Source organism: Ammospiza caudacuta, chromosome 5 (assembly GCF_027887145.1).
Source record: "Ammospiza caudacuta isolate bAmmCau1 chromosome 5, bAmmCau1.pri, whole genome shotgun sequence".
Taxonomy (NCBI): domain Eukaryota; kingdom Metazoa; phylum Chordata; class Aves; order Passeriformes; family Passerellidae; genus Ammospiza; species Ammospiza caudacuta.
Window position 1 is genome coordinate 7,223,637 of NC_080597.1, and position 25,952 is coordinate 7,249,588.

General features: G+C 39.6%; 1 protein-coding gene across 1 annotated transcript in view; it reads left to right on the top strand.

The window, feature by feature from the left end:
• The first annotated feature begins 255 nt into the window (after positions 1-255).
• The window catches only part of ATXN10 (ataxin 10), a 75,482-nt gene continuing 49,785 nt past the window's right edge, over positions 256-25,952 (top strand). The window contains exons 1-5 of the mRNA XM_058805625.1: positions 256-345; positions 4,406-4,597; positions 6,023-6,105; positions 22,267-22,363; positions 23,256-23,420. Coding sequence (XP_058661608.1) covers positions 257-345; positions 4,406-4,597; positions 6,023-6,105; positions 22,267-22,363; positions 23,256-23,420 — 626 coding nt within the window. The 5' untranslated portion in view covers position 256. The remainder of the gene's footprint in view (positions 346-4,405; positions 4,598-6,022; positions 6,106-22,266; positions 22,364-23,255; positions 23,421-25,952) is intronic.

Consider the following 25,952-nt stretch of genomic DNA (forward strand, 5'->3'; position numbering starts at 1 on the left):
TTGGGGCAGCAGCAGCTGCGTGAAGAGAGCGGGCCGCGGTGAGCTTCCTACCGCGGAAACTCAGGTAGAAAAAGAAAAAAAACATGGGAAAAGGAAAGATACAGGAGCTGGTAAGGAAACAGACACGGAACGCCAACACATCTCCCGGCCAGAGCGGCCATTTTCCCGCTGGCTCCGCGCACCGGCCGGCCCGCCCGGCGGGGCGGCACCGCCGCCATTTCCGCGCGGCGGGGGCGGAGCGGGGCCGGGGCGGGCGATGGCGGCGGCGGCGGCGGAAGCTTTGCCCGCGGCCCGCCTGGAGAGCGTGCGGGCGCTGTCGGGTCTGTTCCGGGAGGCGCAGCCCAGGTAGAGGGGAGCAGGGAGCGGCGGTGCCGGTGGATGTCGGGCAGGGCTCGCCTCGGCTCCCAGCGAGGTCCTGCCCCTCGTGGAGTCGGCTGCGGGCTGGAAGAGGGGCTCTCTGTATCCCCGTAGGGGGTGAATCAAGTCCCTTCTCCGGGGGGTGAGCGGTCCCTTCTCCTGTCCTGCTCCAGGGGGCTCATGAGGAGCTGCAGTGTGCTGAGTCCTTGTGCCTGTAGCAGGGAGGAAAGGTGTTTGTCTCTAATCGTGGGTGGCATAAAATATCCTGGAGATACAGAATAGCTTGGGTTGCAGGAGCGTTAAAGTTCATTCTATCCCACCCTTGCTGCGGGCAAGGATGCCTTCCACTATCCCAGGTTGCTCCCAAGCCCTGTCCAGCCTGAACTTGGGCGCTTCCAGGGATGGGGCAGCCACAGCTTCTCTGGGCGCCCTGTGCCAGGAACTCACTGCCTTCACTGGGAAAGATTTCTTCCTAACATGCAGTCTAAACCTACTCTGTCAGGCTGACGCCATTGCCCCTTATTCTGTCACTTCAGGCCCGTGTAAATAACCTCCATCTTTCTTGTAGGCTCCTTGTCAGTTGCTGAAAGGCATCATTTAGATCAGCCCAAAGCTGCTCCTCTCCAGCTGAGCACTCCCAAGCCTCTCAGGAAAGAAAGAGCTGCTCCATCTGTCTAAACAGCTTCGTGCCTTCTCTGGATTCTCTCCATGTCCTTTCTCTGCTGGGATCCTATGGCTCAAGGCAGCTCTGCAGGTGATGTCTCACCTGAGCAGGGCAGAGAAGCAGAATCCCTTGCCCTGCTGCCCACTGGGGGCTCGGCCCAGCACAGGGGGGCTCTGGCTCCCAGCACACACGGCCAGGGCATGTCCAGCTCTCCCAAATCCACCACCAGCACCCCCAAATTCTTCCCCCACTGCTCATCCCCAGACGTTGTCCTTACTCAGGTGCAGCACCAGCTCTTGGTCTTGTTGTCCAAGTTGTTGACACTTGGCTGTGTAATTTACTTGAGGCTTCCAGTGCTTTTAGTTAATTTCTTTATGCTTCCTTTACTAAGCTACAAAAAGAAAAAAAGGAAAATGGCTTTATTTTGTTCCTGGGAATGTTGTGAGGATAAGTATACTTTAAAGGCTTTTTAGGGACTGCTTACAGGAATGGAGTTGTGTAAGTACCTAAAACATAGAGTGGAAATACAGAATTGTAAATTTGTGGATTTGTTTGCATCCATCCTGAGTAATTTTGTGATTTTTTTGGAGCCGGTCTTTTGAACACAGTTTCATTGCTGTTTCTAACTCCATGTTCACTAGAGTAGTATCTTGCAGAGTTTCAGCTTTTTAACAATCACACAGGTCTTACAGGGAGTGACAGGAATCTTCCTTTTGGCATGGGTGCAGGAATTCTGACTCTTTGTTTTGACTTAACAAGAAATTATGCATGTCTTCCTTGTCCAAGAGCTGGGCTGCTGTGCCCTTTGCTTCTGCTACCTTTTGTATTCCTGCAGAACTTGATGTGGAAATGAAGGACAGGTAGCAATAGCAAAATGTGGAGCTGCTGTGTTAGGCACCCAGATACAGGAAACTGAAATTAGTGGAATATCCACAAAGCTGTTCTGGATGGATTTCAAGGGCTGTTTACAATGCAAGGTATTTTTTTAATCTAAAATCCACTTAGGCTCTTTGGCAGTTTTATAAATTAAAAATAAGGGAAGAGATGTTTTCCATTTCAAAAATATATTTTAAATATTTATAGCTGCTTTGTATGTGAATCTTTGTTGTACTGCTAGAAAAAAATTATTTTTTAAAAAACTGTTAGTAAGCATTGCTGTGGTACAGTTTTCTGAAGTCAACCTTAGCTGGTTTTTTAATATCAGCTAAATATTTTCTAGTCTTCTTGCTAATTTGAGGATTTTTTATTCAGAAGGACAGTTTTATTTAAATTCCTTTGTAGTACACACTCAAATTGCAGTATTTGAATACTTAGGTGTCAGAGTCACATGTAAATTTTCTCAGAACAGAATCTTCCTCTATCAAACAACATTTAAGTCAGTCTGTGTTCATTTGGAATACCTTTTGCTTGCTTGCTTAGGCTTTGAGGTTTGGTTTCTGCCTGGAATGATCTGGCTTGAGCAGTCTGGATTTTCTTTCATAGTGTTTAAGAGACAGATTGGGAGTTCTGTCTCTTCTCAGTGATGTAAAAAAGTCAACATTTCCTCCCACATTTACACCGAGGACAGACACTTCCTTGTGTACCCCCTGCAAGGTTTTCATCTTTTATTTTACTGGAAATAACTGTATTCTTAGGTCTTCTTTTACTTTCAATCCAGTTTTAAAAGAAAAATTGTCACAGCAGCTCAGCATGCTTCTGATCCAGTGTCTGACTGAAAGTTCTGTTCTGCTGCACAGCTCTGCTAGGAGAGTGGAGCTTTTCCAGCACTAAAGTAACTGTTATCCCTTTACCCATTTAGTCACAAAAATGTGCACAAAAGTTCTTCTGGCTTCTTTAATTTCTCTTTTTACCAATTTAAATAAGTGAATGTTGTACAGTAGTACATCTTGCACTGACCACTGGGTTCTGTATTTTTCATTATTGGTTTCATGGGATAATCCAACAAAAGGCACAGGCTGATAGAAGGAAACTGCAGTGGGCTGAGTGGTCCCATTTTAAAGTCTGCTTTTGGTCATTGTTTTTTGTGCCACTTTGGTATTTTCCCTTCAGTATTGCACCACTGTAAAATGTAGCTGCTTCCCCATAATGCTCAAGTGATGCAGTGGTGGGCTTTTTAATGTTTCAGTATACGTGGAGAATGTGTAAATATATTGGTCTTGATCAACTGTGAGGTTGCAGGATAAAAGACATGCTTCCTGAAGATCTGGAACCTAATGTTGTGGTAATTTAGTGACATTAGTGTATGTTGTTGTATTTCTTTCTGCACTCTCCCTTCTTTGTAAGTTTCCTCCATGCCCTAGCAGACCTCAGCATTGGAGACCCTGCACTGTCAGTAAGATGTAGCTTAGCATAAAAGTGTCACTATTGGAGCCACAAATCTTATAAGGAACTTAGAAAATGTGAACTGTGAGTAAAGACTTAAGAGTGTTGTTTAGTCTAGGAAAGGAAACATGGCAGGAGCAGAGGTGGGAAATAATCACAGAATCACAGAATAATGAGGTTGAAAGAGACCTCTAAGGTCATGGAGTCCAACCTATGCCCTAACACCTCAACTAGACTGTAGCACCAAGTGCCATGTCCACTCTTTTTTTAAACACATCCAGAGATGGTGGTTCTCCCACCTCCCTGGGAAGAGCATTCCAGTACTTTATTATTCTTTAGGTGAATTTTTTTTTCCTAATATCCAACCTGTACCTTCCTAGGCTCCAGACATGTCTAAGGGTGTGCTTAGGGACAAGGTGGATTGGCAGTGTTTGGTTAATGTTGAACTTGATGATCTTAGGGATCTTCTCCAACCTTGCTGATTCTATGGTTTGATTTATGGACATGATCACTTAGGAAAGAGGAGGTAGAATTTCTAATTGTGCAAATGTGTAGGCATTTGAGTGAGCATCAGGATGCAGGTAATACCATATCACCCAGTAGTGTTTGATCAAGAGGATTTTTCATTCTCCTTTAGGAAGAGTTTTCTGCGTGAACATTTTATTTAATGCTACTTGACATTTCCTCTCATCTCATGCAGTGTCATGTATAAACCTACCAGCTATACATATTAGGGAGAATTTTTTGTTTCATTTTCATTAAATTAAAATTTTAAAATTAAGAAGTTAAATTTAAAAAGTTTCATTAAAATTCCACAGAGCTGTTGAAAAGTCATGAGGAATACTAAGGCAGCACCACTCTCCTACAGCCCCTTTTATGAAAAGGCTGATGGGAGGATGGTGTGATGTTGTTGTTCCTTCTACTATGAGTAGTTAAATACTCAGAATAGTTAAAGATTGCTGCAGAAACATCTTTGGCTTTACAATAAGAAGTGCCAGTGTCATAGGCTGTTTGGTAGGAGTGCATTTCTATTTTTTCTTCACAACAATTTCTGTGTTTCAGAGAAACGGCGGAAGAAAGCGTGTTTCAGGATGTGCTGGAAATCCTGACAAGCACCTCCAGTGCCATTGAGCAGAGCTGTGAGGACTCCTGTGGTCTGGCAGATTTGGACACCTGCCTGCTGCTGATAGCAGAGTGCTTCAGGTGTCTGAGGAATGCCTGTGTGGAGTGTGCCAAGAATCAGCATGTCCTGAGGTACAGCTATCAACCCTTTTAGCCCATACCAAGGTACCACCTTCTGATGTTGGTGTGGTTTTGCAAAAGAGATTCTTATTTTACACCCCTGTGCTAGTTGATTTATTAACTGGCATTTCCTGCCTGATGGAATCACTTGAATTCAAATATGCAAGAAACAAAAATAGCTGACCTATTTGTAGGTCAGTAATAGAACAAAGTGTTGGGGTCCACAATCCAAGTTGATTACAGAAATGATATAAGCCTGTTGGCAGCCTGACTGTAGAACTATATTTTTTCCCCCCTTTCTTAATTTTTATAACATAATGAATAATTAAATGGTCTTAATAATCAGTAACAGAATTAGTATGTCTTTTAAGGTTAATTTAAATCTGTCTGGCTTTCCTGGCAAAACACAGCATGTAGAACTAGGCATATTAATCCTGATACATATATACAGGCGAGTTGAGCTTAAAGGATATTAAATCAGTCTGGTTCCTTAAGTTATTTAGCCTCTCTATTCTTTGTCTGTTGCAACATTGAAGGGATGATTGTGATACAACCAGCTGTAGTTAGTGCAAACCTGACAGTCTGGTTGATATTTGTAAAAAAACCCAGGAAAATAGCAACAAGCACCCTTCTTGCCCCATGGGAATTCCAAACCAACCAACCAACAAAAAAATGCCCTAACTTGTCACAAGTTGGTTATATCAAAGAATTACTGGGGACTACAGTCTTAAAAATTGGTTTCTTGAGACCTGTCAAATTTGATTTATTGAACTAAATGTAATTTTGGCATGGGACCAAGTCTTAATTTCTGTGCTGGGGCAGACTTCTGCTAATTGTTAACCACAAAAATTGCAATGCAAATCATTCTGAGAGTCTACTTATGATTCTTTCTCACTGGAAAAAGGATAAATGATAACTTGGCCTTCTCTACTTCTCTCTGAGAGTTTTGTATGTTTCCCTTTGAGCTGGCCCTGTTGTTTTTTAGTAGCTGTCACTAATTGCTTTGTTGGCATTGAAAATCCTCCAAGTTTATTATGAAGTAAGAGAACTCTTGTTCCGGATGCTTGACCTCCAGACAAAGCAAAGTTTTTACCGAAATAAAGCTGTTTAAATTACAGGAATAACTTGCTAATGTTTAATGTCTGATGGGAAGAGTAGCAAAAAGGGAGGGAAGGACACTTAGCTCTGAAGGTTCTGTGCCCAAAATTGGTAAAATGCAGAATGATGCAATGAACTCCTTTGATTTGCTTCTGATGGTAGCAATGTGGCTGCTGATAGGGAGGCAGTAATGTAGGAGAAATTATTTTTGTTTCAAAGGTCCTGAAGATGCTAAAGATTTCCTGTTAACTTAAATGAAAAGCCTTTAAATTTTTTTTTTTTTTTTAGTGTATTGCATATAAAGTGAATTATTATGTTTTATTCCCAATTTAATAATAGGAACTTGGGTCTCATCTCCACATCTGTCCATTTGATAAAGTTGCTTCATGGAATACAAATCAAAGAAGAATTGTTGCTGACTGGTAAGGCTGGGGATTTTGTTAAATGTATAGCCTGCATTCTATTTTTTTACACACGTGGTATGATGTCACTTTACTGATGGATTTGTTTTATAAATATACTGAATTCTTTCTTGAATTGCAGTTAAGAATCGGCCCTCTCTTGAAAAAGGTCTCAGCCTCAAGTCTAGTTAGCTGTATTTTTACTGAACTGTTCTTTATAGATTGCTAAAGGAAAGTTATTTGGAAACTTTTTAATATGAAGCAGAAAAATTGAGTTTCATAAAAGGAAAAGTTCCTGTAGTACCTCCATTCAGAATACATTCTGCTGTTTTACTGTCTTTTTATTTGCTGATACTTAAGATAATTTATCTGATTCCAGGAAGCAAATTTTGGCTGTGACTTCTTAAAAATTATTTTTCGTTTTCATTTGGGTACCATGGTTGCTGGCCAGTCAGGGTGGTCTCTGATTTGAGTAGTGTTCACATTACCTTAACAGATGAGTTTTTTCTTTCAATGCAGTGAAAATGTGACTGTGTAGTACTAGTGGTAGTTGTTGCTGCTCATTTCACTGGATATTAAGGGTTTTCAGTAATTCTCACAGCAGTGTGTGCATGTGGAGCTTTATACATTGGACTCCAGTTGTGACTGTCTGTGGTTGCAGACAGCATGGCATGTTCATTTTCTTGTGTGTCTGTTATTTCTTTTCACTCTGTTCCTCAGATGATGTTTTTTACTGGATTTCTGCTGCTGCTTTTCTGCTGTTTTGTGACAGCAGGTGAAATAGCTGTCATACAGTTACAGTTATGCTATCCTAAACCTATACTAAAGAAAGAGGATACATCAGAAGGCTGAACAAGAATGAATAATAAAAACCCATGACTGACTCAGAGAGTCCAACACAGCTGGCTGTGACTGGCCATTAAGTAAAAACAATTCACATGGAACCAATCAAACATTCACCTGTTGATAAACAATGTCCAAACCACATTCCAAAGCAGCAAAACAGGGAGAAGCAAGTCAGATAATTATTGTTTACATTTCTCTCTGAGGCTTCTCAGCTTCCCAGGAGGAAATTGTGAGCAAAGGGAATTTTTCAGAAAATATCACGGTGACACTGTCCAGACTGTCATTGCCTGTGCTGGGGCCTTGGACAGCACTGGGGTCAAAAAGCTGTACAGGTAAAGTGGTGCCACCTTCATAAATACTTGCCACCTTCAGCCCCTTGAAAGCATCCATTCTGGGCTCTCACCTGTGTGTGCTGTTCTCTGCTCATGAGTTTGAAGGAGGAGGGGGAATGCTATTGAGCAAAAAGCAAAGGGGGTAAAACCCAGTAATTTGATTATCTGCTTCAGGCACTTTTTCCAAGCCAGAGGGTGGTGTAAAAATCTGTTTATCAACATTGAATATAAGGGTGGCATCAACAAGACAGTTTTTAACAGGATTTTGGTAGAAGTTGTTTTATGACTGCTACTCTACATAACCATTCAGTAAATACATCTGAGTTATAAGTAAGATTTGCTGTGTTGGCCCAGGGTAGGTGCTTCATTTGATGCTGCAAGCAGCATTGATCTCTTGGGAAACCTCTGCATGAGGTGTATGTATTCCACATATGTTAGCACAACAACAAAAAAATTCTAGACAAGCAAATGTTGCTAATTCCTTGCTGAGTGATCTGGTGAACTTTGTTGTAAGTGTAAATTAATGTAGTGCCTAGAGCTCAGGTTCCTTCTGCAGGGTTTGCCTCAGAAGTTAACAGTTAAATTTGGCTGTTAGTTCTACTGAAGCAAATTGCTAAATTGGACTTGGATAGCACTGCTGAAACAAAAGAGACCCATGAAATTAGTAAATGGTTCTGTATTTATTAACTGTGATTCTGTTTCATGATTCCTCTCATGTTTCATATAGGAAATCAAGTCACAGGGCTAGAGTAGGAAGTGTATTTTGTTCTTGCAGATAATTAGGTGTTAAGTGGAGTATTTCAAGTTGTTCATTTGGGTGGGTATCATTTCCTCCCTCAAATGGCTGCTTGGATTGGATGATCCCTCATGGTGCCTGTGTATATTATTAAGGTTTTTAAAATACTTTCATATTGCTTCCATAGCAACAAAGTACAAGGAGGAGGAGGTAAAGGTGTACTGCAGGGTGAGCAGCACTAAATAATGTTTATGTTCATAAATGTTACATGTTAATGTGAAAAATTCTCAGAACAAATTATTATAGGCTAAATCAGCTTGAAGTTCCAACATTATTGTATTTACAAAGATGAAATTGAAAATCCTCTCTGCAGACTGAAAAATTCATTTAACCTGATCTATGGCAGGTTTTCACTCTAATCCATTGGTAGCTGGTAAGGCTAGTAAGTGAGTGGTGTGCTTATTTTTGCAAGAAAGTTCAGTGTGGTACAATTTCAAATGGATAAAACCAGAAATGAAATAAAAGTATGAATTGTTTGACCACTGTTGTGACCAGTGTGATGGTTAAGGGAGAGGACATCATCAAAGAAACAAAAAAGGTGGTGTTGTGCAAAGTGGTATGATAAAAACTGTTGCTAATATTTATTCAAATAAATCCAGACTTCTTTGCATCCTCTCTGCTATGAGTAATACTTCAAAAATAGTTGCCCAGGGGTTATATACATTGTTATTTTGTCTTGTCAATCCAGTATATTTACTGAAACAACTCTACTGCATGTTTTCACCATAGATCTTACTTTTTCTTTTTTTCAATGCTTTTAAAAATGAGATAAATTACTGTATGTTTGTAATACTTGTCCCAGCTAGCTGTGGAAAAGGTGACTGTTTTGATTACATAATATACCACTAAGGCAGTGGGCCAAAATCCTTGAAGGTGAGTTAGAATGTCTGTCTTGAAACAGCTCTTTGAAACTTCAGGTAGGTTGAAAAATAATTAATTCATACATACAGGATTCAGAGATTGTTCAATCCCATGTACAAGCCAGCTGTCCCCGTAATAAGAGTCTCCTTTCTTTTTAATACTTGCATTAAAAAACCACAAACATTTTTAGTCCTTTGTTTTATGGTATTGCTAGAGTTGCCTGTTTGCCCCCACTCTTTCTCCTTGCCACACCATTGCTGGCACAGATTTTTTTGGTACTGAATGTTTGGAGCCTGTTGGGGATCTCAGCCAAAACCTGTGTCCAGGTGTGCTGCCTGTTAGAGCAAGGCTTGGAGTGTTTCTGCTCATAATTCTACAAAATCCAGAAATTTGGTTAAAATGTATTGGATTGTAGCTTGAATCTGTGAACAGCAATTTCACCTTGCTTCCAGTTTTCTGCAGTGTGTTCAGGGGTAGTTGAGCAGCTACAGATACTCTCTTCAGAACAGAACTTGCAGCATGCCTTTAAAAGCAGTGATGAAAGATGACTCTGTGTAAATTTTTTAATACTGTACTTATTATAGCAACCTGAGCATTTTCTGGTAGGAAGTTCAGCAGCATGAATATCATATGTCTAACACCTGTTCATGCTTCCTTTGGTGAGGGAGGATGTGTGGGAAAATATGTGATATTTTAAACATTTTTCAAGTACTGCAAATGCTCTGTTCTTATAAGGGAGCTATAAAAAAAATGTTCCTTTCTTTGAGCTTTTTTTATTCCCCCTCTTGTTTTTCTTTTTTTTTCCCCTCTCTCAATTTTTCCTCTATACCATTTTCCATCTCTCCCTTTTTCTCTATTTTTTCTCTTCTCTTTTTTTCTCTCCTTTTTTCCTTTGTCCTCCTTTTTTTCTCTCTCCTATTTTTATCCTTCTTTTTCTCCTTTATCCTTCCTTTTTCTCTCTTCAGCTGCCTTTTTTTCCTCTGTCCACCAGGACCATTAATAGTACCATGGATTCATCCTCAGTCAGTGTTGTTGAACTGCTCCAGCTGTTCTGGACCTGATTGGTTCTCATGCATATTTTTCTTTCAGTTAATGAAAACTCAGTTGTTCTTGACCCATTGGTGCTTTATGGGTTGCTCATGGTCTGAGAAGAAAGTGCCTTTGGAAGTGTTTTATAATTAATCAGTGTGGAGGAGAAGCATTCTGCAGATGAGATATCATTGAGTAACCTTTGGATCCATAACTTTGTATAAATAAAAATATCACTCCTTCATAAACACTAAAAATAAATTTTAAAAAGCATAGGGGTGTCCATGTGCTTCAAAAATGACATGTAAGGGACCTAGGCCTATCTGTGGTTTTCCAGAGATTGTTTCTTGTAAAAGCCAAATGGGATGGAAGCATTTTTTCTTTGATGAAGAAGACAAAAGCTCCCCTGAGGTCTACAGGGGAACATCACATGGCTGAGCGGAGAAGGATATTTGATTTTTTTGTAAGTTTTTGAAAGTGAGGACATGCTGGGTTTCAAAAGCCACTAAATATAAGCTGTAGGTGCTCATGTCGTACTAGAAAATCACATTGATATTTCTTTGGGAGAGATGGCTGAGAATAAATGGCAAGAGGAAATAAATTTCCAGCTGCTAAATTGGGTACCTTCTCAGTTCTAAAAAGTTTTTAATCCAAAGTAATTTTCAATGGTTTACAGAAAAGGATATAGTTAATCAAATATTGTTTTTCTGAAGAAGAACATGAGTAAAACAGGGTTAAATTGTTATGGTTGCAAAAATATTCCTGAAAACAAAAATGGGTAAATACCAGTGACGTGATTTCTACGTTTCCAGGAGGGTGTAGGGGAAACAAAATTTTCAGTTCTGTACTCACTCATTGAAAAAAAACAGGAGATGTTTCTTTGCTCTGACCTTTTCCATTTCTGCACTCAAGGACTGGCAGTTGGGAATTACAGTGGAAAATCAAGACTGGCTAATTTTGAAGGTACAGAAGAGCAAGGGAAGGAAATGCTTTCAGACCTGCCAAAGCACACTGAGTTGGTTTTCCTGTATTCCTTCTTAAATGGGCAGCCATGTGTCCTTAACTGTTTACTGTTTCTTGTCTATATTTATTTATCTCTTTATTTATTTTCTTCCTCTAGAAGATAGATAGGGGGAGAAGCCTTCCCCTAAGGCTATGGTCCCCTTAAAAAGATTATTTTGGCAGTAGGAGAATGAGCTAGAAGTAAATACTTGGACTTTTGGAAATACATTGGAGTGGTACCTTTGCAGAACCAGTGAGTAGAAAAATCTGGGTATTTAAGGCTTAGTTAGTTTGAAAATCTGAGCATTAGAGGCTTATGTATTGGCATAACAGTCTAACTAGCCTTCACCTATTCTTGAAATTATTTTAAATGCCTGGTCAATCAGGAAAGTATTTTAAATCAACAGGAAACAGAGTGGTCAGTTATGGAACCTAAATGTTCTTAAATGAATGCCAATATTGAGTGAAAGAGTCAGCTCTCATCTTTTGTGCTTCCCTTTTATCTCTTGTCTGGTATTTTTCATTCTTCTGTTTTATTCTTTTAAAAACTGCATTTTGCTTTCACTTCTTTTTGTAGTTCTTTTATCATGTTGCATTGAGTGGTTATATTTCCAAATTACTGCTGATGTTTTCTATATAAAAAGTACTTTAAAACTTGCTTAGAAAGTGTGGCGGAACACAGGTAGTAACTTTTTGCTGGACAAACAGCAGAGCTCATCCAGTGCATTTGGGAAACCAAATTTTTGTTGTCTATAAAAAGAGGTCTGTAACTGAGAACTGAGCAAGTGTCTTCACACAGACTTGTTTATGGGGATTTGGAGAAGATGTAATTTCTAAATTGTGTCCTGGACACTCTCACAGACAATGGCTACTAAATTTAAACCAACAGGATTAAGGAAGGAAAGTTAATCTTTCCTCTCTTCCCACATCAGTGCCCCAAATATTTATCTATGAAGGAGTCATACTGTTTGGGTGGAGATCTTGGGGGTGTTTGTGACCAAAACCAGTAAATTATTGTGCTGCAGATTCTTTTCTACTAGTCATGTTACTTGCTGATTTACATGGAATGAGTGAGTGGGTATAAAGCTTGAATTATTTTAGCTGTCATACAGTCACCATGAATGGTTGACAGGTGACATTTCTCAATTTAGGTTCACATTAGCTTTACTTTTGAGGAAGAGGAAGAGGGAGAAAGCAGGTCCTGAGTGGATTAAATCCCAAAAAGCAGCATGAAAGAACATACCTCAGCTGCATGGAAGAAAAGAGAGTTAAAAAATTTGCACTACCATTTAGTTTTGTATTTGGGGTTTCCTTTTGCTTACAGCTAGCATAATTAAAACTACATATGTACTACAGCTTAAATAAACCAGCTGCTAAATTAAACAGACTTTTTTTAGACATAGAAAAAAAGGACAGCCCTGACCTTAAGAGTTGCCAGTTTCAATGTGTGATCTTTGCTTTGTCTGTTAGGGTTTTTGTATGGGGGACTGGTGCCAATACTTTGCTGCCACTGTTAAAGTAAAAACTATAATTACATTGTCAAAATAATATTTATAGTATTTTCGGGGAATAATTGTGGGAGTGTGATGATTATATTATACTCATCAAACTTTTATGTAAACATAACCATGAGTTTTTTATTTGAGTTGTGTTGTTTTTGGCCTTTGTGTTTTTCCAATCTGTAAAAATAATATTGGGATTTTCATGGTCTCTAGCATTTGCAGAATGTGTGCCCTAACAATCAGTTGATATGCTATCTGGTGGAAGTAAACTGCTAGTTGCACTTGTATTGGGATTTTGGTTTCATGTTTCCATAGCTTAAGAAAATCCTCTGTATTTTGAGTTTTGCTATCCCCTAATTACTATAGCTCAGAGCATTTTGCTGCTTTACTAAACAGGAAAGTTTTAAGTAATTGGTTTGTTCTTTTGTACCATTTGGGGTTTTTTGTCGTTGTTCTTGTTTTTCCTTGTGTTTACCTCTATTTTTTTTTAATGAGTCTGAGTTCCTCTTAAAAGGGAATATTAACATCTCCCAGAAACATACATTGCTGCTAGGCACTGGCAAGTTACCAGATGCACAGATGCTCCAGTCCTGCCCTGTACAATGTTCTGTCTCTGCTGTGTTTTGGTGAATATTGCCACAGATTTTTAATTAATTGTGTTCAGAACACCTACAGCAAGGATGTGTGACTTCATGGTCCCAAATCATGTCAACCTCCTGCAACCTCCTGTGAACAGGAACTTGGTTCTTGTAGTTTGGTCCAAAATTCTTGAAGGCTATGGAAGGACTCTGATTTGGGTGGGTCTTGGTTCAGGTCATTATTCCAAGGCTTTGTGCTTTGGCCTTTTTGCAGAAGCTCCAAAACAGGGAACCAACCTTTACACCACTTCCAGCTGTCTGTGAAAGAAAAGGAGCCAAACCTGGACCAAGAGCGCTCAAACTGATGAGTTACCCTGAGTTAGCAAATACAGAATTCTCTTTAGCTCTGGTTCATGGAGTCCTGGCCCTGCCTGCAGAGGTTAACTCTTGCCCCATTCACTGGGAGTTCCCAGTGGATCTTGCACAGTGCAGATGGGCACAGCTCCCTGTGCCCTGCAGGTTTGGGGTATTTGTGTACATTGGTGTCATACAGCAGGAGCTGAGGTTTTGAGTAAATGCCAGTATTACCAGTGTTTTCAATCTGACATGTCTGTGTGATGCTAGCTGTGACTTCTGGTATTAATATGGGAACTTGATGCATGGCTTAATTTCTTTTTTCATTTTTTAACATTTGGAGTAGAGTGGGGTTTGAGAGAGTTTAGATCCACTGAAGAAGGACGTTGTAGGATCCACTGTAGGACCAGGGACTTTACTTAAGTGCAGGACTTTCTTATCTTAATGGCAAAACAAAAGGAAGAGGGAATGGGGCTTCCAGCTTCCAGCAGGGTTGGGATCTTCATTACTACAGGCAACTGTAGTTGTAGGCTCTTGTGTCCAAGTATAGTAAGCTCCAGTTTGCTGTGTTTATCCCTTATTAGTACCATGGAAGGCTCTCATCTCATTTTTAAACCTTTTCCTAACTCTGGTCTAAATGTTCCTACTGTTTGAATGCAGTGGTTCATGGTAGGGGTTTTTTTCTCCCTACTGTGGAGATTGATTCCCTCCTTGAGTCTTGCTGCTTCTGCAGTAGAGGTCTGATTTAGAATCAGAGAATGGCCTGGGTTGGAAGGGACTTTAAAGATCATCTTGAAGATCATCTTGATCATCCACACCTCCTCCCATGGTTCCACTGTCCCAGGTTGCTCCAAGCCCCATCCAACCTGGCCTTGGACACTTCAGGGATGGGGCAGCCACAGCTTTTCTGGGCAGTCTGTGCCAGGGCCTCAACACCTTCACAGGGGAGAATTTCTGTATAATATCTCACCTAACCCTTCTTCTGGTAGTGGGAAGCCATTCCCTCTTGTCCTGTCAGTCCAGGTCCATGTAAATTGTTTTTCTCTGTTTAAGCTGTGCTGAACTAAATTATTTTATTTACTGTGTATATGTGAGTATAAAAATTTTTTATTACAGCAACTTTTGAAGGCAAAATTTGAACTACAGACCAGATCCTGCCTAATGAGGTTCTCCTGTCATGGCTGGCATTGGAAACAGACTTTGAAATAGTGATTAAAAAACTGGTGCTTCCCAGCAGTTTGGTACTTGTACTGATGGTCAAAACTGTCCTTCTGGTGGTACTCATGGAAAGATGTTTTGATTGCTATACTGGGAGGCAGAGGCAGTGTAAATAATGAGTGTCAGTGTGAATAATTTTGCTGCTTCTAGGACAGAGAGTAACCTGAGGAAACATCTCTAAGTCAGAACAATTAGCAGGTCAGTGGGCTGCCCTGTGGGCTTCCCTGGTCTCATTGCTGGTACAGCTTTTAGACAGTGTGTAGAGCTAGTTTGTTTTTTTCCTGCTCCTGCAATTTGGAGGCTTTCTAGTACAGCCTGCCAAGATGTTGCTGATTTATGCCACATGCATAGTGGTTTTATAATGTGGACTGATATCCACTTGGAGCACAAAGGAAATAGGAGTTTGCTGATGTCTATTTAATTAGAATGGTTTCTGGTTACTTTGGTTGAGGCTTGAAATGAATGGTAATGCCTATATTTCTGTGGATCTCTAAATACAGTGTTCTGTAAGTCCTTTCCTTCCTTCCTTGCTCTTTAGTGTCCCCTACCCAACCCCAGCAAATAATGTCAGCAAGATTCATATTGAGGCAGGTTTCTGTTCTACACAAATATATGTGAATCAAACCTTGCAGAAACATCCCTAGATTTAAAATGGTCACAATGTTTTTTTGCAGCAGGGCCATTAGGATCTCAAGATAAAGGTGGGAAGAATGGGGCAAACAAACCTTCTAATTGCAGAGAGCTTCCTAAAGACAGAGCATCATAAATTTAATGCGGGGAGAAGAAGCTTAGTTTTTTTTCACATGTGCTGAGAGGAAATATCCCTTCTAAAGAGTCTCCCACAGAGGCCCCACGGGGGTTATATTTTTTCCTCCAGGGAAAGTGGAGATGGAAGGGGGATGGAAAGAAGCTAGAGGAAGATCTGGGCAGAGGGAGCAATGGGAGACATCTGTTGCGTATAGGGATAAAAATCTGAGTGGTTGTAATTGTGTAGGAGTTACACATGTCATTCTCTCAGCTGTTTGATTATCATTGGCATGGCACAACTTCCATACTGTCCAGTTACAGGAGCATTGTTCTGGTGGAAAAGAGGGAGTTGTCTAACAATGGCTTTCCAGACGCAAAGCTACAACTTTCATTTCCCATGCTGCAGCACCCTTTTTTGCTAGCAGCTTTGGGCTTGGAGAGAAATGTGTCTCTCCCTTTTAGTTGAGAAGTTTAGGGAATATTTCCAAGTTACATGATGTGCAGAGACATCAGGAAATTTTGTGAGACACATCAAGTTCTTGCCTTTTCTTCCATCCTCTGGGCATATACCATGTGTGGTACAAAAGTGACCATAACATGGCAATGAGAACAGGTAAGCTGCCTTTACAGGTATTAAAATTAATCATAGTGCCCCAAAAAGGTTGATGCTAAAACTGTTTCTGTAAATTAATGTAGATATGCAAGTAAAATACTAAGTGTAAGTTTGGTAGTAATTCTGTATTCCAAAAGGACTCTGGTCCATTTATTAGCCAGGTACAGAGTATAAATGGTACAAGTAAGTGGGGAGAAGTCTGATAGTCTTTGCACAGATTTACAGAAAAAGATAATTCAGCTCTTTGAGGGCAAATATAAGCACTTCAGTGGAAATTTTGGGTTAAATGGAACAACATACACAGTATGCTATCAAAAGTAATTGGAGAAATTTGTTCATAATCTTGGTTAGTACTTTACATGTTAATAATTTTTTCTTCTTTTTTTTTTTTTCAGACCTGTGCAAAGTATCATGTAGGAGGAGTGTGTCTCACAGTCAGACACCACTAATAGTGCATAGTGGGTGGCCAGTCCTCCTTATTTTTCTTGGTTTCCTGGTATGGTTTAAGCCTGGCTTGAGACTCCCCAGTACTTCAGACTTGCTGATTTCCCTGCTGCAGGACCTTTAAAGAGACATTGCATTAGCTTTAGGCTCAGCTTTTGGGCTGATTCAAGAACAAGATTTTACATCCTAATGCCTGCAGAAAGCTCATAAAGGTAGTTCCCAGGTCAGCAAGCACTTAGAAATATTTCACTTCACATAGGAGAGTAATCTCAGGCATGTGCTTTTGCTACTTGTGGGGATGCAACAGGAGTCCTGTTTCATATGCCTTTAGATTTTAATGGATAATTTGTTAAAGAAATGAACACATTTATGTTTACTTTCTAAAGCTGAAATGATGCAATTAAAATAACAGGAGATAGATAAAATTGTTCTAGTGCTGTATTTATTAAGCCTTGTTAGTGCTTACAGTCAGAGTACGTTTGAACCTGTTCTCAAGAGGTCTGTCAAACTGACTCTTAGTAAATGCACAAGTTTTTATTAATCTCCCATTATGAGACCTAATTGGAAGTTAATTGCATCAGAGGCTAATTTGATGTGTGATCTGATGGTTTCTTCCAGCTCCTTTTAATTTATTTGTAACTCCATGGTTTTAATAGTGTGGCAAGAATTTTACTTCCTTTAAATCAAATTCTTATTTTAAGTCAGAACAAAGTGTTGATCTTTTCCCTAGACATTTATCTTCCAAGAATACAAGGGTTGTCCAATCAATGCACATAATGTTCTGTTCAAATTATAGTTTGCACTTTTAAAGGGAAAGAAAAAAATGAGAGTGTGACTTTGTTTCCAAGGTAGAGGAGATGGAGGGGAGGGTGAGCAGAAACTTATTAAACACAACGTTCTTGGTGTTCCACAGATGGTAAAAATGGGTTACTAGTCTTCACTGCAGCAAGTGCAGTAACACCAATGGAAGTATAAAAGGTAGCTAGACAATAGTTTTATTTACAGCAATAAAATACTAAGTACTACTTTAATAACATTCAATGACAGAGCCCATATATGTATTGTACATTCAATTTCAGTAGTCTAGACAGACTGTTTTCCAAGGAAAATACATTTTCATCAGTATTTGTGGTATGATTCATGGTGGTGAAGAGGCAAATAACTCTTTATGACTGGAAGTTGCTTTAACTTGCAGCCACAAGGAAACAAGTCAACGACCGGATGATGGTGGTGGAAACTGACATTTTATAGTAATAGAGGTCTGCACCTTATGCTGAGTTGGAAGTTTTATTTTTCTGGAGCAGGCAGTCTATCACAGAGCATTCTGCCATTATGTACAAACAGCCAGGGCAGCTCACAGCCCACAGTTCAGATTTGCAAAGCTCACAGGAGACTCTGAAAGTGTGCAGGCTCTTGGGAGCCTGGGATGTGCTCCCAGCACTTGCTAGGGTTTGTGCCTGCCCCAGTGCACAGGGGGCACTCCAGCTCTATTTTTCGTGTGTTGTTACTTGTTAGAGCATTAAGAGAGATGCAAGTTTGTAAGTCTTATGTTTGCAGTCTGACAAGCAATGTTGTACAGTTTTGTATGTGCTTTGGTTGGATTTGGTTTATATCTCTATTTGTTTTATAGCTCCAGTAAAGGCAGAAGCTGGTACTCACAGCTATCACTGTGTCGTCTGACCCAAAAAAAGAGAATGGAAATATCTTAGGACTGTTTTAAACCGCTGTAGTTGCTATCAAGGATTTTAGAAATGATTGCTGAGCACGTTTGTGGGCTCCTGTTCTAACCATGTGGAACAGAAGGAAACAAGTATTGAATTTTAAAATCCTGATGCTTAAAGTCTTTTTCTCAGAACTTGAGGGATCTTAATTTTCATCTAATACACAGTCTGATTCTGCAGATGGCACTGTGTGAAATGATGTCTTTGTGTGCACTGGAGCATCTCCCTGCCAGGGAAAGGCTGAGGGAGCTGGGGCTGTGCAGGCTGGAGAGGAGCCCCAGCTGAGAGGGGCCCTCAGCCCTGGGTGTCCCTGTGTGCAGGAGGCTCAGAGCAGGGCCCAGGCTCTGCTCCAGGGCCCAGCAATGGCACCAGAGCCACGGGCAGGGACCGAGCCCAGGAGGTTCCACCTGGACATGAGGCAGAACTTCTGTCCTGGGCAGGGCCCAGGCACTGAACGGATTGTCCAGAGAGGGTGTGGAGTCTCCTCACTGCAGATATTCCTGACCCTCTGGACACAGTCCTGTGCTCTGGGATGGCCCTGCTGGAGCAGGGAGGTGGGACCAGATGACACCACTGTGCTCCTTTAGACCATGTCAGGTAGTTGTTAAATGAGATCATGTCAATATAATAATTAAATGAAAAGCATGCACTGGAGTGTGGCTCAGTTGTTCTGTGATAATAAAGGACTGGAAGGAAGAAAAGGAACTGTGATCTTAAACTGGTGGAATACATTTAAACCATCTTCATACAGGGCCATCAAGTACCAGCTGTCTCACCTTTGTCATGGGTGGCCTTGAGTGACTAAATGTTCAGTTTACATGCAGACAAACATTGAGGAACCAGTCAGTGTTTCTGCTTGTACCCTTTGCCCTGCTGTGTAAAGAGGTTATTTTTGTAGAACTTAGAAAAGTCTCCTTAAGCCATTGCAGACTGGTTGTGAAAGCAACATGTAATTTGTGTATTTGCTAAAGAACACCTGCTTTTACAGGAGCTGTTGAAATCTTGGTGAGGGGAAATCTCTTCAGCTCCATGGTTGATTTGTGTATCACAAGTTACATCTTAGTACATGCAATTTCACGGTGGTTGACCATCAGGTTAAAAATACTCTTCTTGACCACACACAGAGTAACCTTTTTTTAAAGTAAAATTCAGCTATGCTGATAGCTACAGAATTGTTTAAGAATATTGTTTTTAGCTTTGTAAAGGTCTGTACATTTTTGGGGATAAGTGAAATTTTCTTCTCTTTTTTCCCTCTTTTTTGTTTTTCTTTTCCCCTTCCCTCTTTCAGAAAGCTCATGGCTTATTGATTGGATGGCAGAATGGAAATCTGTCTTCATGAGCTTCTACATTTCCTTTCTTTTGCTGTAAGGACATGGAAGGGCCATGAAAGGAATTTGCTTAAAATTGTGCAAGGGGAAGTTCCCATTAGATATCAGGGAAAATTCCTTCATGAAATGGGTGGGCAGGCATTGGAATGGGCTTCCAGGAAGGCAGTGGAGTTCCATCCTGCAAGTATTCACAAAAGGTGTGGATGTGGTACCTGAGAACATGCTTTAGTGGCAAACATGATGGTGCTGGGTGGACGGTTGGACTTTGTGATCTTACAGGTCTTTCCCAAGCTTAATAATTCTAGTTCTGTGGTTTTTATGATGAAGAAATTCCTAAAGAGGAGAAAAGCAGTATTTTTATTGTGCAGATATCCAAGCATACTTCAATCTTATGTTGCAGCAGTCAAGTCCAATAGTGGTAAAACAGAAAAGAAAAACATGGAAATCGAATGCTAAGAAAAGAGTTCCATAGTTCAAAATGCATTACTTTCCTTTTATGGCAGTGTTTGCATTTTTTAACACACACACACCTTGCTGTGAGGTAACTTCTCTAGTTGGATTTTTGGGGAGTTTGTTATTTAAAGCATAAATACCATAGTATAGATTTTCAATGCTTCTGTCAAAATTGACTGTCTTGGTAGCTTGGTGCTAGGCTAGTACATTTTCCATGGAGTTCCATTTAGAGAGAAGCACTGCATGAGACATTTATGTATTCCAAGACCACCACCTGTGGAGTTCTGGGGGAGAGGTGTTGGTTCTTTAAACACAACCATACAGATATTGCTGTGATGAGCTGCTCTAGGTGTGGTATGATGGCTTTTCATGCTGTTTGTGCCTCTTCATCTGTGCCTTTCTCTCTGTGGCTGCTGGACATGGTGTGTGTGGACCCTCAGCTGCCTTGGGTGCTTATTTCTGTTTGTAGAATCACATCTTCCAAATTGCTGAGATTCTTCATGTGAGAGTGTTTGTATGGCAAAACGTTGCCTTATCAAAGCATCCTCTTTCTCTTCTTAGTTGGGAGTAGATGTGATAGGTTTTGTCTTACAGAATGTCCACTTGCCCATATATTGGTTTGTGTCCTCTAATTAGAAGAAAAATCTTAACTCTTACTGGTTAACAAGAACTTAGTGATGAAACTGTTTTTTTTCCATGGGTGCATCCACAGAATTTTTACGTTTTCCTGTCTCTTCTTTCCTTGTTCATGACATCCTTGTTGGACAAAGGCAGTATTGGTTGGTTTCACAAATATTGAAATTCATAGCTATTTATTACTGTACTGTAAATGTGTTCATGGCATTTCCTCTTTGGTACAGTAAGAATGGTAACTTTACAAGATCTTGAGCATTTTCCCTTCATCTGTATAACTTTTTGGACAGACTAATCTCTAACAACCAAGGTGTAGTAGCTGAAAAAGATCAAGCAAATTTCAGGGAAAGATTGGAATATAGTCAACCAACCTTATGTTCCTTTGGGAGACCTTTCTTATTGCTGTATAGGTAAGGAATTCACCAAGGGAAATAATACCCTGTTCCTAGGATTTACTGCCTAGTTTTGTTTTTTTCTAGCAAGGAAATATTTCCATAAAATGTCTGCTGGCATGCCCATGCTTGCTGTCCTTCAGAAACTCCTTAGTCAGCAGGATGGGAACCAGATGGGTGGGAGAAACGGAAGCACAGTGATGAGCAGAAAATAATAAACCAGTGCAGATGTGCAGGGGGAGAGAACAGAGATCTTAATAACTTCAGGAGAATATAGTTCAAGATGCATCATGGGGAATATATACATCTTTTGGGCTTAAAAATAAATAAATAAATATATGTGTGTGTGTGTGTATATATATATATATATATATATATGTATATGGCCAAAAAAAGGTAACATTTTTCTAAGCCCAAGTGACCACTTCTCAGACTTGCTTTCTTCCTGTTCTCAAGAGGACATATGCCCAGACCTGGAAATCTGGCTGCCAGCTGGCACAGAGGCACAGCACCTTTCCAAGAGATCTAATTTTAGATGTGCATAACCTGGCAATAATAGCCACCTCCATATGTATTAGGCTGTTGTTTGTATTATCTGTTAAACTGAATTTGAAAATGTAATTTAAAGTTTCTTTGCCAACTTATTAATAAGGGCCACGCTGTTGATAGGGACAAAATAAATATTTTAATTTCATGAAGTCTTTGGGTTCATGCTATTGTGTTTTATGACTTTACACCTTTTGGTGGCTGCTCTAGGATATTAACTTGTGTAATGAAATTTCATCTTCTTGTATTTTAAATCTATATTGAGAGAAGGCTAAAATAAATCCTTTGGAGTAAGAGCAGAAATCAGCCATATTAAATTCAGTGTCAAAAATGGAGGCAGAGCTATTTGGAGAGCTGGCTTTTGTTTTTCTAGGATAAAAATTCTGGGATAGAAGGTATTGAGCACATCATAATTGTCTATAATGATTTTTCCAGCTAACCAGAGTATAATGTGAGAAGCAAGAACCTGTCAGTTAGTTCACAGAATCACAGAATCACAGAAGTTCAAGACTGGAAGAGACCTATAAGATCATCAAGTCCAGTCGATCTTGTAATCACCAGTAGCTAATGTGTAATAATCAGACAAGTCTTGGGTGTAATTCTAAAATACTTTGTGAAATTATTTGTATTAGAAGAGAAAGTGCAAGTATTTGTGAAATACTGCACCTAAAGTTTCCTGGAGATGGATTCTGCAGTGTCTATCTGGAATATTGAAGTATGTAGTTTTTATGAAATTTATTAGTGTTTCTTTGAATTCTTGTTAATATATTTTCTGGATTTCTTTCAGCTCTTCGTTGCAGTCTTCAGTTTCTTGGAAACATTGCAGCAGGAAATGGAGATTCCCAGAATAGCATTTGGAAGTGTGCTTTCCCAGATCTCTTCTTGTAAGCATGGATGGGTTTTTTTTCTAGTGTCATTTCTGTGGTTGTATTCAAATCTTTTGTACATGATAGTTGTGCCTTTGCTAGCACCATGAAACTCTGAAAAATAACTTTGGTGAGAATGGGCTGCTTGAGACCATATCCTGTAGATGGTTTTTGTTAGTCAACCACAGGAGTCAGAACCTTTAAAAACCTGCTTGTTCTAAACTATCAGTAAATAGATGTAATTTAACAGAAACTGGAAGAAAACTATTTTGAATGATGAGCTTCAAACATAAGCTTTATTTCAGACATGTTTTCAAGTAGTTACACTCATTTCCAGCAACACAGCATTTTCTTTACTCATGTTGCTGCTGTGCAGATCTGTCAGTATTGGTGGATCAGATGAAATGTATAAAAGTTCCTTAATCTTCATCTCTTTCAATCCTTCCATCCCCTCCTAACCTCACCAGAATATCTTCCTGGGCGTTTGATGACATATGTGTAAGGAAATATTACATAAACTATTTTGTGCAAACACATGACTGCATTTTGATGTGTTCAGCCAGATTTTTTTGTAGTAAGCTGGTAACAAAGGCACTTTGATTCAATTTGATAATCATTCTCTGAGTTTTTGGAGCCCAGTTGTAAAAAGTGTAGGAAGACTTTATGGTAAGAAAAGCAGTTCCAATTGAGCATTACTTTTGTAAACTTCCTGTAAAATTTGACCTTCAGCAGTGAGTTGGATATTTCTCCTTGCAGGTGAAGGAAAATCCTTCTTTATCCTTCTTAGGGAATGGCAAACTTGTGGTTCTCTAAAAGACAGCAAAGGAAAACTCTGCAAGCTCAGTGCTCCTTTCCTGTTTTTTCCAGGGTCCATTTCATCTTGCCTTTAACTCCTTATTTTCTCTTGAAGGACATGTCTGACATACAGTGACGAGAAAATTGTCTCCTATTGCTGCATGGTTCTGTTCACCTGCCTGAATTCAGAGCGAGTGAGGGAACTGCTGGATCCTGGAAACTTGCCTGTGGCTCTTCATGTCCTGAGAGTCTACAAAGAGCAGTTGGATTCTGAGTGGTCGTATGTATCCTTAAATTTTCTTTTTAATTTTCTTCAATTTTCTTTTTCCTCGCTTCTTAATTAGGTGTTTTTCTGGTGTAAATCACCGTGTTAAAATGTCTAAACTTGTGACACTGCTAAGTAGTAAATGAAGATCTAATTAGAAATTAGTAGTTTCTAACAGAGATAATTTCCATGGTAGTTTCATGACTCTTTTGATTGTTGCTAAATTAAGACTAAATTTTTTGTTGAGGACATAGGAATTTTCAAATAATGGTCTGGTTTTCTTTCATTAATGAAATGGGGTTCTAGATTGCAAATTAATTTATACTTGTGGAGATTTTTTAAAGTTAGCACAGAATAGTCTCACAGACAGGTCATGCTAGGAAGACTTATATGTCTTGCTTGGGAGTGCTACATAAAACCTGGGGTTTTTCCTTTTTTCCTTTTTGAACATAGCCATTTTCTACTGCAACATGCAGTCATTTTTATACCAAAACAGGGAAGAATTTTTTTGTGAATCTTCATTTCATACTTTAAGAGCACCTCATCAGTGGTTTTATCCCTCTGAACTTTTCTATTTTTTACTAATGGCCATTCTTCTAAATATTGTTGTCAATTGTGCCTTTGATAAATGTGCTGCCCTACATAGCAAGGACGCACACACATTCAGCTAATTGTTACACCATGTATAACAAAGGGGAAAATAATTGTATGTTTTTGTAGAATTCTCTTTAAGGTCATGTTTAAATTCAAAAGTTAATTAGCAAGAATTGTTGGTGTTTTAGAAGCAATCTGGAAAGTCTCAACACAGACTTAAGATGATTGAATGAAAAGTAAATATCGTTTTATAGTTTACTTTAGTACTGAAAAAAATGACCCAAAATTTGTTTGTGGCTGGGCTTTTTTAATAGCAAGGGCAGTTTCTTTATGGCTTAAGTAGTTTTCAAAAAGCAAAATGTAAGTTTAGGGTCACACAATGAGGCTTCTGTTTCAAAAGTGACAAACCAACTCCTTAGTTTTGTCATCTCTCAATAACACATGCGTAAAGTGTTGCTTTTCAGATAATTATCCAGATCGTCCTTAATTTTTGAAATTTGTTTTGACTAAGATACCAAAGTCATAGTGGCAAATTTGTTTTGCAGGTAAGTGCATAATAAATGCAGCATCAAAATAAATGCTGAGGAATGCATTTCCCTGATCTCTCTAGTGTGAAATAAATTCAGTTGATGTTATGATGAAAATATCTTACACTGCTGTGGGCAAACTCTAACACTGAAAATCTGCAGCTGTATTTCAGCTCTCACTGAAGTGCATCTACATCCCAGTAGGATTGCTGAAAGGAGTTTACATGGCTGTGGCATTTGCAGAGTCTGAATGTCCTGTTGGAAAGGTTTGGGTCTCTGGTGCCACAGCTGGCAAAAGTGCACAGTTACAAGTTACCATTCTATGGTAATATATGACTGGACTGGAATACAGATTATTCTTGGTGGTTATGCTCAATGCTTATTCACCAGTGACTGAAATGAAGATGTTCTTACCTAAAGCTAAAAATACAACATAATTCCTGCCTACCTCTCTGAGCTGGAGAAGTGACTGCCACATGTGTGTTTATTCTTCCCGTTGAGCTTTCTTGCTGTCAATTGCTGCTGTTAGGTATTGGAACTCTTTATTTGAATAACTAGGTAAGTTTTGGTCATAGGCAGAACCTCTATTCATTATTTTATTACCTTTTATTGTACACTGAAATTTATAAAATTAATGTTCCTCTAAGACAGTACCCAGTGCATTCCACAAGTAAACAATGATGATGCTCAAACTATTTTTGCAGTTGCTGCCATGAATTCTTAAGACAGAGAGAGGATATCCAGGATAAATATTTGGATTTAAGGCCATTGGCTGAAATGTAGTCTCTTCCATGGAGTGCTCACTACTCCATTCAGCCAGCACACTTGGGTTCTATATTCCTCACCCATCCCAGGAATGCAAGCACACCTTTCAGGTCTTTATTTTGATGAGCTGACAATTCTTTCTCTGTTAATAATCCTGTATTTGTTTCCCATCTTCAAGTTGGAAAAATCCTTAGGAAAAATTCAGGAGAAACCTCCTTCCAAGTGTGAATCCTTTTTCCTCTTCCACAGCAACTTTATATCCAAGGAAATCTGAGATTGTTCTGAGCAGTTCCTCAGAGCTTCTTTTTTAGAGGCAGCAGTTGACAGCAGAGCTTTTGCTCTTCTTCCTCTGTCTGCCATAAGCTCCTCTCCAGTCAGAGAGACCAGAGGAGGGGTCTATAAAGGTTGAATGTAGCTTTCTGGAATTTTCCTGTCACTTTTGCCTACTTCTTGAGTCACAAGACGTTTTGTAGAAGGCTAAGATTTTGGGTCAGCAAAGAGGGAATATCTGAGGTGTTGGCTCTGCTTCCTGGGAGGGGTGGGTCAGGGGAAATAAGATCTCAGTTCAGCAACTTCTGATTCTAATCAGTGATGGAAAGCCAAGTCATTCACTTCCTAAGCAGTTTCTGAAACAGAGAAGAGCTGTTTTGCAGATCAGCAT